General features: G+C 60.9%; 6 protein-coding genes across 6 annotated transcripts; 3 read left to right on the plus strand and 3 right to left on the minus strand.

The window, feature by feature from the left end:
• Positions 1 to 34: 34 nt before the first annotated feature.
• On the plus strand, positions 35 to 1,801 carry CMQ_3536 (cytochrome p450 monooxygenase; the record flags this gene model as incomplete). The annotated part of the gene is made up of 3 exons (XM_014319474.1): positions 35 to 295; positions 355 to 1,583; positions 1,633 to 1,801. 3 exons carry the CDS (start codon positions 35 to 37, stop codon positions 1,799 to 1,801), a joined length of 1,659 nt encoding a protein of 552 aa, XP_014174949.1.
• A 543-nt stretch (positions 1,802 to 2,344) lies between these two features.
• Positions 2,345 to 6,893, minus strand: CMQ_3578 (histone transcription regulator; the record flags this gene model as incomplete). Its single annotated transcript, XM_014319516.1, has 7 exons — positions 2,345 to 2,463; positions 2,522 to 2,654; positions 2,699 to 5,640; positions 5,708 to 5,782; positions 5,945 to 6,029; positions 6,590 to 6,640; positions 6,717 to 6,893. The coding sequence occupies 7 exons, from the start codon at positions 6,891 to 6,893 to the stop codon at positions 2,345 to 2,347; spliced, it is 3,582 nt and encodes a 1,193-aa protein (XP_014174991.1).
• Positions 6,894 to 7,944: 1,051 nt separating this feature from the next.
• Positions 7,945 to 9,605, plus strand: CMQ_3434 (uncharacterized protein; the record flags this gene model as incomplete). The annotated part of the gene is made up of 2 exons (XM_014319372.1): positions 7,945 to 8,399; positions 8,495 to 9,605. The coding sequence occupies 2 exons, from the start codon at positions 7,945 to 7,947 to the stop codon at positions 9,603 to 9,605; spliced, it is 1,566 nt and encodes a 521-aa protein (XP_014174847.1).
• A 284-nt stretch (positions 9,606 to 9,889) lies between these two features.
• On the plus strand, positions 9,890 to 10,522 carry CMQ_3271 (gcn5-related n-acetyltransferase; the record flags this gene model as incomplete). Its single annotated transcript, XM_014319209.1, has 1 exon — positions 9,890 to 10,522. One exon carries the CDS (start codon positions 9,890 to 9,892, stop codon positions 10,520 to 10,522), a length of 633 nt encoding a protein of 210 aa, XP_014174684.1.
• Positions 10,523 to 10,645: 123 nt separating this feature from the next.
• CMQ_3901 (trm7-like tRNA methyltransferase) lies at positions 10,646 to 11,867 on the minus strand (the record flags this gene model as incomplete). The annotated part of the gene is made up of 2 exons (XM_014319839.1): positions 10,646 to 11,700; positions 11,765 to 11,867. 2 exons carry the CDS (start codon positions 11,865 to 11,867, stop codon positions 10,646 to 10,648), a joined length of 1,158 nt encoding a protein of 385 aa, XP_014175314.1.
• A 282-nt stretch (positions 11,868 to 12,149) lies between these two features.
• CMQ_3593 (golgi reassembly stacking protein) lies at positions 12,150 to 13,417 on the minus strand (the record flags this gene model as incomplete). The annotated part of the gene is made up of 3 exons (XM_014319531.1): positions 12,150 to 12,980; positions 13,039 to 13,122; positions 13,181 to 13,417. 3 exons carry the CDS (start codon positions 13,415 to 13,417, stop codon positions 12,150 to 12,152), a joined length of 1,152 nt encoding a protein of 383 aa, XP_014175006.1.
• Positions 13,418 to 13,479: the final 62 nt, after the last annotated feature.

Consider the following 13,479-nt stretch of genomic DNA (forward strand, 5'->3'; position numbering starts at 1 on the left):
CACCCATGCTTTCCTCTCGGCTCACCAATGTTCAATGTCATCCATCGCCTCCTCCCAGGATGGGGCCGTTTTGCGGCTGGCAAGCTGGATATCCGACCAGCTGTCGGCCTCGAGAATCGCCGCTGTTGGGGCTGTTCTCTTCCTGACAACGTTTCTGATCGGCTGCACCCGGCAGCCTCGCTACCCCAAATCGTTGCCGCGCATGGGCTATGGTGATGGCCCGTTGGCAACGCTGCGCAACTGGGTCGCCTACACCTTTCACTTCCACGAGTGGACCGAGGAGGGCTACCGGAAGGTGTGTTTGTGTTTGTCGTCTTCGTCTCCGTCTTCGGCTCCTGCTGACTGTCTGCCCAGCATTCCAAGCACGGCCGCACATTCATCGTTTCCTCAGGCCCGTCGTTGCCGCAGGAGATGGTCGTCCCTCGGTCGCAGACTGCGTGGATGCTCGACCTACCCGACAACATCCTCTCCACGGATGAGGCTCATGATGTCGTGCTGCACAGCAAGTACAATCTACTGCTGGGGGTCAACAGCAGCCACCAGCACCACGACGGCTCCTTCCACAACCGCATTATTCACCGCAATCTGGCCCGCCACCTGCCCGGCCTTCTGCCGGCCATCGAACAGGAGGTCGCGGCAGCAGTCGACTGTGCCTTTGGTACCGGCAGCGATGGCGAGACCGGCGACTGGCACACGGTCAACCTCTGGGATGCCTGGCTGGCAATGGTGTCGCGCGTGACGAACCGCATGCTCGTGGGCGAGAACGTGTGTCGAGGGCCACACCTGCTGCAGCACATGATCCGCTTCGCCGACGTCGTCGTGGCCAACAGCTTTGTGCTGGGTATGTTTCCGAAGCTGCTGCATCCGCTCGTCGGCCGGCTACTCTGTCTGTCCAACTGGCGCCACTGGCGTGCTGCGCACAAGATGCTGGAGCCGCTGATCCAGGACCGGCTGCGGCAACTTGCTGCCGGCGACGAGGCCGTGTCCGAGGACTACATCACGTGGCACATCCGCACAGCCATGGCCGAGGGCCGTGTCGAAGAGCTGACGCCGGCTGCTGTGTCCCGGAGCCTGATGCCGCTCGAGTTCGCCGCCATCCACACAACCGTATTAACGGGTCATTCGCTGCTGTTGGACCTGCTGTCATCGGACCCGTCTCGCGGCTTCATCGATGCCATCCGGAACGAGGTCGGGGTCGTGCAGTCGGCAGACGCTCCCTGGACAAAGGCCCAGCTCGGCCGTCTGTGGCGAACCGACAGCGCCATTCGCGAGAGCATGCGCATCAGCAACTTCGCCACGTCGCTGACCAAGCGAAAGGTCGTCGCGCCTGGCGGCCTCACCAATGTCGCCGAGGGCTGGCATGCTCCGTACGGCAGCTTTCTCGTCCTCAATCTCAGCGACATGCACCACGATCAGGACCTGTATGTGGACCCGGACTACTACGACGCCTTTCGCTATTCCCGCATGCGTGAAGAGGCCACAGCTGGCCCTGCCGTTGACGGTGGACCGGCCAGAGGCAGTCAGCTGGGCATGGTCACCACGAGCGACCGACATCTCGCCTTTGGCCATGGTCGACATGCTTGGTGAGTTGAGTTGAGCTTGCCTCCCTATTTTCTCTTGGCTGACAAACAGTCCCGGCCGCTTCTTTGTCGCCCACGAGCTGAAGATGATCCTTGCATACCTGCTGGCCAACTACGACGTCAAGCCGCTGGCAGAACGCCCGAAGCCCCGCTGGATCGGACAGACCATCATTCCCCCGCTAGATGCCAAGATTGAGGTGCGCAGGAGGACGCCGGTGTGATGGCATAGGACGACACAGTACCCCGAGACACGCCCGTTCACGTCTTTCACCTTTCACCATATACTCCGTAGACAAATTGCGCTTTGCCCAAGTCTTTCTGCGGTTGTGATGTGCTCGTCGCTATGCACGATACCTGGAAGCTGGTCTTTCTGGATTGCCGTTGAATTTTTTGGGTATTCGTAGTCGACAAACAGCCTGACTTTCAAAAGTACGACTGTGTCGCAAGTACGAAGGACGTGCCTGCCTGTTTGACCAGATATGGACTAGTTTCGGGAAGCTGCGACTGGACCGCCGAGTGCAGATGCAACGCCTCTGGCTTCAAATACTTCGATCACGGCTGCATCTGCAGTTGAAGATTTCGTCCAAATCCCCTCGCCGTTGTATTTTGTTCTGTTCAGCTCGACGCAGCCAACGGGTTACAAAGGTAGATTAAAGGCAAACGCGGATCCCCACCGAAACACCGTGCATCCTCCGTCCTGCATGCCAGAAACCCATGGTTGCGGAATCTAAGAAAGGGGAACGAAGCAACAAGAAAACGCTCCATCATGTCTCCACCATCATGCAGTCGCCAGCTTCGCTCTCGTCGCCGTCCTCATCCTCGCGCGTCAGCTCGAGCACGCGCGCATACTGCACTGTAAGACGCTGCAGTTCGCGGAATTTGCCTGTCAAAGTTAGCGAGAGGAAAAAACAGAGAACAGAAGCAAAAATAGAGGAACCTACCCAAAATCATGACGACACCCTTGAGCAGCTCCCGACGGTCCCAGCCGCAGATGTCACCGGTCCGGCTGAACCAGCCCCAGCTGTCACTCTCGCTGGCGACGGCGACGGCAGCGGCAGACCCGGGCACGGCTTCCTGTAAAAACCCCCACCCAGCAGGCTGTTCAGCAGCTCCTCGACCTTGCCGCGCAGGCCTTCGGCACCCAGACGCTTGGCGTACATGAACAGGTACAGGCGAAACTCGTCGCGGGCGTGCAGCTGCAGGGCGGCGGCGATACGGTTCTCCAGGTGGGCGATGCTGACACTAGCCTCAAAGTCCTCAAAGCCGTCGCGGACGAGGAGGGCCTTGACCATGCGCTGCAGCGTGTAGGCACGGCCCTTGAGCAGGAACTCGCCGGTGGTGTGCCGCTCGAGGAATGGGATGATGCCGGCCGAGACGGTGGCCTCGGTAATGGTGGTATCTGCCGGGTCGGAAGCCGGATTGGAGGCCGAAGCGGACGCTGAAGCAGCTAAGCCCAGGCCCGGAACATCGGCCGTTGGTCCGACGGCCGTCGTCTGCAGGGCGCTCACGGCGCTGTCGTTGCTGTTCCAGTACTGGCTTCCAACAGCCCACCACGACTCTGACAGACGCTGCCAGCTGTGCAGATTCGTCGCATAGCAGTAGCCATCGCCGTTGCTCAGCGTTACCACCACCTGGCCGTTTGTGTTGAGGTGTGCCGACGTGACGCCTGGCCCGGCCGTTGCCGTCTGTGCGTTTGCGTGCAGCGAGTGGATGGCAATTTCCAGGATTGGCGCCAGCGACACTGGTGGATGTGGTGACGCCATCGTCTGCACATTCCATACGTGCACCAGACCGACGGCTGTGATGCACAGCAGCCAGTGCTCTCGACTCTCAAAGATCACCGGCTGCGCCTCTACCACCATCGCGCTCACCAGCCGCCGTCCGGCCGGCGTCCAGATGCACACGGTGCCGTCTTCGCATGCTGCAGCCCAAAAGTACCGGCTTCCTGTCACCAGCAGCACTGCTCGCGGCAGAAAGTCCTGCCACACCACGTTGCCTCGCTTAGTCACCGTCACGTGAGCCGGCTCCCGCACGGCACGCGTCTCCGGGTTGCGGGCTTCGAGCACCAAATTGCCCTCAGCAGCGCTGTTGCCCTGTGCCTGCAACACGCCTCGTTCCAGCGCCCGCAGAATGTGTGTGCGCACTTTGGGCACTGCGAGCCGCACCTGCGAGATCGCTATCGACGGGTTGATTACCGCTGGCCGCAGGAACTCGGGCGTCGCCACTGCTCCTCGGACTGCTGGCTGCAGCGTTGCCGGTTCAGCCCCATCGACTCCGTTGACCAGGATGGCCGTTCCAGTGCCTGCGAGCGCTCCACCGACCCCACCGCCGCTTGTTGACGAAGACCGCTTGGCCGTCCCGTCTTCTTCGCCCTCCAGTGCGACCACCTTCCGCTTCGTTCCCAGCAGCATCGAGGCGATCCCGCCATTCGGCAGTCTGTCTACTGGCCGCGACAGGTCCAGGATCGTCTGCGGCGCCTCGTTCTGTGCCGTCCTGCTCGAGCTGCTCGTCCCGACAAACTGTGACTGTGGCAGCAATGACTGTCCCGTCCCGGACGACGACACCAGCAGTGGTGCAACCCGCTTCTTACCGTCCTTAGTAATGGTTACACGTGACTTGAGTGTCTGGATCCGTTCTGCTCGCTGTGCTGCTGCCTCTTTCTCCTCCTTCTTGTCGGTGCTGTCGTTCGCATTTGCGTGTTCCGAGCTGCCCGTGCTACCGTTTGTCTCACCTGCCTTGCTGCTCGCCGTCTTCGTGCTCCCGTTCGCTGCCGTACTGCCGTTCTGTGGCGTGCTGGTTCCACTGCCATCCTTTTCCCGATCCTTGTCCTTGTCCTTGTCTTTGGCCTTGGCTAGCTGTCCGTCACCCATGAGGGCGCCCATCCGCGACTCGGCACCGCGCAGCTCGCCTGCCTTGCTGTGCTTCTCGAGGTTCAGACCCTCGACATCTTCAGCGATGCCGACGCCCCGACGCGAGGCGCCAAACTTCTGCAGCGCCTTGTCAATTTCTTCCACCTGGGCGACCCAGCCTAGCTCGCCCTCCTCGAACTTGACGACGACCACGCTGCCGTCGAGGCTGGACGCAAACACGGTCTGGCCGTCGGGTGCCCAGGCGAGGTCCGAGATGGACTTGGCCGCGAGATCCTGCAGGATGACAACGGGCCGTGACGTGTTGGTGTTCCAGATACTCAGCGTCTTGTCCTGGCCAGCCGAGGCGATGACGGTGACCAGGCTCTCGGCCTCGCGGTCGTGCGTCCCGTTGGCCTCGTTGGCCGATGGCGGCTTCTTGGTGTAGAAGAGACGCGGTGAGAACATACAGACCTCGGTGGGACCCTCGTGGCCGATCAGGTTGATCTCGCTATCCCAGCGGGTGCGCTCGATAATAGCGACAGAGCTGACAGGACCGTTGACGGCGTTGGGAGCGGCGATGTGGTTCCCGTCGGGCGACCAGGAGCAGCGGCGGAAGTACGTGGTCAGCGGCGAGCTCTTGAAGGGTGCGCTGATGGTGGTCTCAAGCACAAAGTTGTTGAGCAGGTCATGCTGGGTGGCGTGGGGTGGCGGCGGGGTGAACTTGAAGATCTTGATGGTGCGGTCGTCGCTGGCCGTAGCAAAGAACTTGTTGGCCGGGTCAAAGGTGACGCCCTTGACGTGGCTCTGGTGCACTGACAGCGTCTTGAGCTTCTCAAACGTGTGTGCCGACCAGACGACGACCTTGGAGTCCAGGCCGACCGAGACGAGAATGGACGAGTCGTAGGACCAGGCGAGATCCTGCACGTCGTTCTCGTGGCCGACCAGCCGGCGGTGCGTCTTCCAGTTCTCGACCGGTGGCGGCTCGGACGTGCCAAACGACGCCGCGTGCGACGGCGGACTCGGGTCCAGCTGGTAGATGCAGATGATCTTGTCGTCGGCGCCTGACGCGAGGTAGCGGCCGCTGGGCGAAAACCGCACCGCGTGAATCGTGCCCAGATGGTGGCTCATGTGGCAGAGCTGTCGCGGCTTCGTGTACGTCGGGTCGTCGGATCGGTAGATGGACTCGGTCGACCACACCCGAACGTGGCCGTCTGACCGTCAGCGAGGCACAAGAACGGGAGTGGAATTCGAGGAAGAGATTCGACAAAAAAGACATACCTCCACCGGCTGTTGCCAGCCGCTTGCCATCGGAAGAGACGTGACAGCTGTAGACCTCAAAGTCTTTTTGTTCGCCTGCCACACGGTCCTGTCAGCAGTCCGCACCAGATGCATTCACCTGGCATCGTCATTGTCTGCTCAAGCGAATGGCTCACGCCCAGATCTCACTCACCACTATGGCTCAGCCACGACGGTTTGATAACATGCATGGTGGGCGGTGTCGGCAGCCTCGTTTACCATGTCTTTGAGCGCCTGTCGCTGAAGCGTGCGTGGTGGTGCGTGGTGGTGGAGACGCGATGGCCGTTTGGGCGAGCAGCGATCCCTTTGTTTGACATTGTATCTTGATTTATTTGTCGCCGGTCGCCGGTCGCGCAAAACACAGATGGTGCGAGGCCTGATTGGCCAGGGGCGGGCGATCAGCCATTAGGGCCCGTCAGAGCTCCTGGAAAGCTGCCAGAGTGCCCTGCCAGCTTGCTGATTGGCTGGGCAGAGGGGGGCCGTTATAGGGGACCTGCCCCTATAACTGCAACAATTCCACAAGGCTGCACTGGCGATTTAGTGCAGCATCGCAACATGGGATGGATGGCGAGACGAGACGGGAGGCATGGCAAGATATGGATATTGAACGCGGCTGCATACGAAAAACAAAAGCAAGATACATTGGTCGGGTAGCACGTCCAGCTGCCCTTCGTACAGAATCTGCGACCAGATATCACGCTGCCAGATCACCCAAGTAAGAATACCAGCGCAACATCGACCTATCAGCCAGACAACCGGTCGGACATGCACGCCGGACAGGCCATCCCTCTCTCTGCTATTTCTTGGGCTTCTGGTACGGTCAGTGATGGGTTGCACGGCCGATTTCCAGGGACAGCTGCTCACCTTTTCAACCTTGGCAGCTTTGTCCACCACCTTTTTGGCGGCTGTTTTGACCTGCAGTTGGGGTCAGCGAGGATCAGAGACAGCAGCATAGTCTGCCGGTAACCAGGTTCGTGGTATCTTATCTTACCTTATTGGCGACAGGGCCGGGCTCCTTCTTGAGGGCCTTCTTCTTGGTGACGCCGGTGGGCTTCGCCGTGGCTGCTTTGGCGGCCCTTTTGCGCACGATGCTGGGCGCCGTGTCGATGGCGTGAAAGACACGCGGTGTCGCACTGCCGGTCTGCGACCTGGTGCCTTCGCGTGCCATTCTGCCTCGTATACAGAGACGGTTCAGCAAAGGGGCGGTGAGGAAGAGAAGGGCGAACAGAAAAGGAGAAGAGAATGCGGGTGGTACTCGGGATTGGCGATAAGGATGACGACTATGAGCTGGCAAAGACGATCTCTGGCTCCGATGACAAAGGTAACAGACAGGAAGGAGTCCAAGGCAAGCGGGCAGTCAGAAGAGACGGTCGGCAGCCCAGCGATGCAGGGTCCGAGTTGTGTGCCTCGACCGCCTGCCGCGATTGGCTGTGCCTGTGGTTACCAGCAACGAGCGCGTGCCGGTCTGCAGCAGGTTCCCCTCCTGTCACTGGCCAAACGGGAGAGATCCGCCGAGCCGTTGCAACAGGCCAGACAGCGAAAAGAAAATGGAGATGGAGGTCTGCATTGGCGGCAGTGCCAAAAACGGGGCATAAGTCAGCAATAATCCCCTACGGCCCCAGCTTCCATTCTTTGTCGTCGAAATAAAACCCAAGGAAGATTTCAAGCTCATCAGCCCCACCCTACATCGTATATATGCCGAGATGATCCCCGTAGGACGAGTCGTATTAAGCTTCTGATCATCCGCTACCACGTTCCGACATCTCGTATTCTGGGTGCTGGCACTTCTGCCGACACGCGTCTCGCTGCTTGGGCTACGAAAGAACCAGTGACATGCTCTGTTTGCCTGCTGCCTGCTGGCCGATCCACTCGTACCTGAAGAAAGAACGTTCTCAGGCCTGGGCCGCACGGTGGGCCATCCGGTAGACGGAGGCTGTGCAGCAATGCCCCGGCGCCGATGGAACTGAATCCGATTCCGAGCATCGTGTGGCGCAGCTCCAGCCGTTTTGGCAGGAGCGGCCAAGCAGACGCGGTACAGGTCGCGGCTTCTGAAAGAAGGAGAGATGCTGACCTGCCGCCTTCCTGAATACAAGAAGTGTAGCTGTACGTCTGCTGTGTAGCCATGCTGCCAGCCAAAGTCGGCAGCCCATGTCTTCTCCCTGCATCTTGTCTGCGGCGCGTTTCCGTGACCTTTTGCTGTCCTTGATTGCTTCATCGCCATGACGGCAGACATGCGTCTCTTTGAAGACGAACGTGCTGCATTTCTGCACAGCAACACGTCGTCGTCGTCGGCCCGTCTGTCGTCGTCCTTTTCGTCCCTTTTCGACTTTGAGGACGAGTCGCTCGACGACTCTCACGATCCTCATGATACCCTCCTCCACGAGAAGCCCGACGTGTCCAGTCTCCGTCGCAAGGCCCAACACATCCTGTGGTGGATTCGCTGGCACCGTCGTCCCGTCCGCCAGCTGGCCGTCTTCTTCCTCAAATACACGCTCATCCTCATCGTCGCTCTCCTGGTCTTGACTCCCATCATCTGTCCGTCCTACCAACATCCTCCATCCCATTACCACGACCTCGAGGAGCACTGCCGCGATCTCGGCTGGCAGGGCCACAACCCGGCGGCCAGCGGTTGCGCCAATGCGTTCAACGAGACCGTCTTCATCGCCGTCAGCCTGTACGACGAGGGTGGCCAGCTGGCCGGAGGCCGATGGGGTCAGGCCGTGCTGGACCTCATTCACCTGATCGGCCCCGGACCCACGTCTTCCTCAGCATATACGAGAACGACAGCGGCGTGGAGGGGGCGGCTGCGCTTCAGGAGCTGCGCAAACGCGTGCCCTGCCGCAGCGAGATCGTCTACGACGAACACGTCGCAATGGACACCATTCCCAACATCACGATGCCCGATGGCACGGTGCGAACGAAGCGGCTGGCGTACCTGACCGAGATCCGCAATCGGTCATTGCGGCCACTGGACACGCTGGACGGCGTCGGCGCCACACGCTTCGACAAGATCTTCTTCCTCAACGACGTCGCCTTTCGTCCACTAGACGCCGCCCATCTGCTCTTCAGCACCAACGTCGGCTCCGACGGCCGCACCGAATACTTGTCCGTCTGCTCGGTCGACTGGAAGATCCCGTGGATCTTCTATGACGCCTTTGCTCTGCGGGACGCCGAGGGTTACGCCGACGGCATGCCGCTCTTCCCTATCTTCTCCGGCGCTGGCGCCGGCCTGTCGCGTTCAGACATGCTCCACGAAAAGGACGCCGTGCGTGTGACTGGCTGTTGGGGCGGCATGGTCGCCATGCAGGCAGCATACGTGCAGAACACGGATCTGGCCCTGCCACGCCCAGACTTCCAGGACATTGGCAGCCATGTGATCGATCCCGATCGGCCGACAGCCATTTCCAGTCCCGTGCGCTTCCGCTACGAGCCCGAGATCTTTGTGGACGCCTGCGAATGCTGCCTCTTCCTGGCCGACGTGTCGCAGGCGGCCCGCGTCAGTGGTGCCCCCGAGACGAGCACGGGTGTCTTTGTCAACCCCTACGTGCGTGTGACATACGACTGGGGCACGTTGCTGATGGCGCGCGCCATCCAGCGCTGGGAGCGGCTCTTTATCGTGCCGCAGTTCTTCCTCACGCCCTACCATAAGATGCCGGCGAACAACCCGCACCGGACGGTCCAGGAGGGCGACACGTTTGTCGAGGAGGTGTGGGATGCCACGACGTCCGCCTGGAAGCTGGTGCACCGCACCGGGCGCAGCGGCATGTTTTGTGTTGTGCGCGAAATGCTGCTGATGCGAGACAAGCGCAAAGGCGACCGCAACTGGGAACGAGCGGCGGTTCCGGGAGGCCGGACATTAGATTTTCCGGCCCCTTACTAAGCAAACCGAAGGAGATCAGCTCGGACAGTACTCCGTATCTCATCATACATAATACAAGCCGGCTAATGCGGCGCACTTCTTCCCGGGACCTTTCAAACGGATGTGGCACTTGTGGCGTCTGCATTCCTTCAAGATGAAACTTGCGGCTAGTGAGTCACCGGCAATAGCCTTCTGGAGCGAGGAGGAATTCCTGTATGACTACTCGTACATAGAACGTTGTATCTCCATAGAATATAATCACATCTTGACCAAAGCATCGCCACACGAAACGACACACGAACATAATGACATCCTTTGTCGCCTCTAAGCCTCAGAGCTGGCGTCTCACGGCTGACTCAGCCAATGCCGTCCAAGAACACTTTCTCTGCTCCAACGACCCGTCCCTAATTCAGCTCGACGCTCTCCACGAGGCCATGTCATCTGAGGTTCTCTGGTGGGCCACGCCCCTGACGCCTGACGCCCTCGCGGCCGTGGTGACCACTAGTGTCTGTCTGGGCGTCTATCACCAGACAAGCACCAGCGAGGAAGCCGGCCTCGGTCCCATGATTGGTTTTGCACGCCTCATCACGGACCGGGCCACGTTTGCCTACCTCACGGACGTCTACATCCTGCCGGCATACCAGCGCCGCGGCCTTGGCACGTGGCTGATGCGTTGTTTGCGAGACATGCTTATGGGAGACGGCGAAGTCGCGGCCAAGCCTGGCTGGAAGAACCTCCGCAGCCTCTGGCTGGTTGCTAGCACGCCAGCAGCCGCCCGCATGTACGAGACCACACTCAAAGCCCACACTGTTGCGCGCTACCGTGCCATACCGGGCAAGCCGGACAGCGGTATGATCATGCTGGAGATGAGTGGCCCGGGGAATGCGTTTGAGCGGAAAAAGAACGGACAGCGACAGCACGCAGTCGTGGAAGCATAGATAAGGCGTTCAGTTGGGTTTCCCGGACGAGTGACGACACCCGTGTCAAGTTTGCATATGAAAAGTAGCCAAGGAGAATCTGATATGGGTATAATTGAAAGCAGGGTGGTCTCCTGGTATAGCCTAGGCGCGTGCCATTGTCTTTCCGTAGGCGCCACCGGCTGCCTTGCGCATCTCCAGCGCCCTCTTGTACGGGGGAGCTGTGGGTGGCTGGACGGGATCAAGAGACACGTGATCTTCGGGCAGCTTGTAGGAAGCGTCCGAGTCAAAGGCCGATAGATCGCCACAGGCCACAAAGGGGGCGATCCAGCGGGCGTCGCGGCCACTGGTATTGGTGGTGAGGTCCTCGTACTCGATTTCATCGACCTTGCTACTAACGGCAGGCGAAGGGCCAAGATCGACGGTCGGGTCGGCGGTGATATGGTTGTCGTAGCCGATGCCGAGTGGACGTTCAAGGCTGGCGCGAAAGCCGGCAGGCGGACAGAAGTCGAGGCAGACGATGAAAGCCTCGACGCTGCTGGCGCGCGAAGAGCGCGGTTTGGCGACGACGACGCGGCGGAAGAAGAGCTTGAGCTGGGCGAAGAGCAGGTCGACGTTGCGACCGCGGAAGATCTTGGCGACGAACTTGCCACCAGGCCGCAGGACACAGAGAGCGAGGTTGAGGGCGGCGAAGAGCAGCTGCGACTGCACGTACATGTCGAGATCGTGAAGGCCGGTGACATCGGGGGCGCCGTCGCTGAGCACGAGATCGACCGGGTTGTCGGCGACGATGGCGGCCGTGCTGTCGGACGTGTCCTCGCTGTCGGGCTGTTGCCTCTCAGGATCCAGAGCTTGAAGCAGCAGAGGCACGGTGGCCGGATGGGTGATGTCGGCGCGCAGGGTCACGATGCCCGGCAGCGGGCTGATGGGCTGCAGGTCGATGGACACGATCTTGACGTCTGAGCGGATGGTGGACGGGAGGGAAGTCGTGCTCGCAGCCCGGCTGTCTTCCCTCTCTTTTCCGCCGTCCATCCGCAGCACGCCCAGCATCTGTTGCCGCAGCTCGGCCTCGCGGTCTTGCCAGGCGGCGCGGCCAAACTTCTCGCCTTTGATCAGCACCCGCGACAGCACCTGCGACCAGCTGCCAGGCGCCGCACACAGGTCCACCACGCGGGTCACGCCCGAGAAGAGGTCGAACTCTGCCGGTGATGTCAGCGAGGGGATCTGCAGGCGAAAAAGGCATCCCGATCATCAGAGACGTACCCTCGTCGAGCTGCAGCAGTTTAAAGGCGCTGCGGGCGCGCCAGCCCTGCTCCTTGGCCAGCCGGTAGTACGCATCGCGCTTGTCCTTGGACGACTTGCCCATGTCTGCTGTCTGCACGTCGGACGGCGTGGATGAATCTGGATGGCTTGGATGAAATTTTATTTTGGTGTTGATGCACGTGACTGACCGGAAGGATCACGTGTTGCAGCGGCTTTGGCATCAACTTGACCAGCAATTATGACCAGAATATCTCGTTACAGCTTGAGACCATTACGAGTTTCGGAGGAGCCTAATCGACATGGGAACCTCGTGTGCACGACATAGATCTCTTTATTGCAATACACAGAGAGGAAAGACAAGTACACCTGATACACCTGCCGTGCATCATTCCAAGGCAGGCTCTTCGCTGGCGACATCGCTGTCGCCGGTCTTGGGCGTGACTGTTCGCGGCGGTGCCTTTGGTGGGGGGGCGATGGGCGTGGCATAAGGGCTGGGGGCGTTGTCGAGCTGCTGGCTCTTTTGCTCCTCCTCCTTGAAGTAGTCGTCCATGGAGAGACCGGCATTGCTGGCGTGATGGCGATCCTTCTTCTTGGTGCGCAGCACGGCAGCAGCAGTGCCAGCAGGCGGTGGCGGTGGCGGTGGCGGGACGACGAGCTGTGCAGGAACGAGGAAGTGATCTGGCTGGTCGGACGAGGCAGGCGGTGAGGTAGGCGGGGGGGCGAAAGCGGCCGGCTCGAACAGGTCTGTGGACGGGATCACGGCCGCGTGCAGGTGGTGTTTGTCGGCATCGCCATCGAACATGGTCTCGCCCGGGCCGTTGACGGGCTCGCTCAGCGGTGCTGGCAGGCGGTGCAGGGCACCATAGCCGAGAACGCAGCCGAGAGCACCCTCGCCGCCCCAATCGCGGCTCGGCTGGATGGTCACCTCGCGGGTCACGTCGTACTCGTGGTTGTAGACCCAGAGCCGCAGCGGGCGGCCGATGTGGTCCTCGACCAGCTCGCCCAGACCGCTCTCGCCGTGTAGCACACCCTCGGGCGTGCCCAGAATATAGTCGCTATAGGGCAGCAGGCCGGCTGTCTCGGCGGGCGAGCGCGACGGCACGTCGAGCACGTGCCAGATGTTGGACACCACGGACAACGGCGTCCACTGGAGCGCGAGTCCGAGAGAGGCCGTGTCGGGGGGAACCGGGACGTGCATGGAGCGCGCACGTTGACCCTGGCCGTCAGTGGACGCTGCAGACAGACGCAGATCACACACAAACACACAAACACACCTTGGCGCTCCAGAGGCCGAGAAGGACGCTGCTGCCGGCGCAGTTGCGCACCTCCTGGGCAAACAGGTGCGGGTCCGAGTCGTCCTGCTCGCTGTCAGCCACGCCAGGCCCGATCAGACCAGACCGGCCGGGCTGCGCTTACAATCATGCGGCCATTGATGCCGATGACAAAGTCGAACCAGGGCTCGATGGCCAGTTGCAGGTTCGTGTTCCGCAGGACCTGGAAGCCAAAGGTGCTCTGGCTTTCGTCGCGGTGTGCGGCGGGCCCATCGCCGTCAAGGCGCGAGATGAACCGATTGAGCGCGTTGAACATGGCCGGCTGGTGCTGTCGAGCTTGTTGATCTGGCCATCTGTCTTTGGCCCTTCCGACTGCTGGCATTTGGACTGGAGTAGACGGACTAATTGGGGACTAGCGGCCAGAGCTGTCTGCCAGTGCGGAGA

The sequence above is a fragment of the Grosmannia clavigera genome (genome assembly GCF_000143105.1).
Source record: "Grosmannia clavigera kw1407 unplaced genomic scaffold GCSC_113, whole genome shotgun sequence".
NCBI classification, from domain to species: Eukaryota; Fungi; Ascomycota; class Sordariomycetes; order Ophiostomatales; family Ophiostomataceae; genus Leptographium; species Leptographium clavigerum.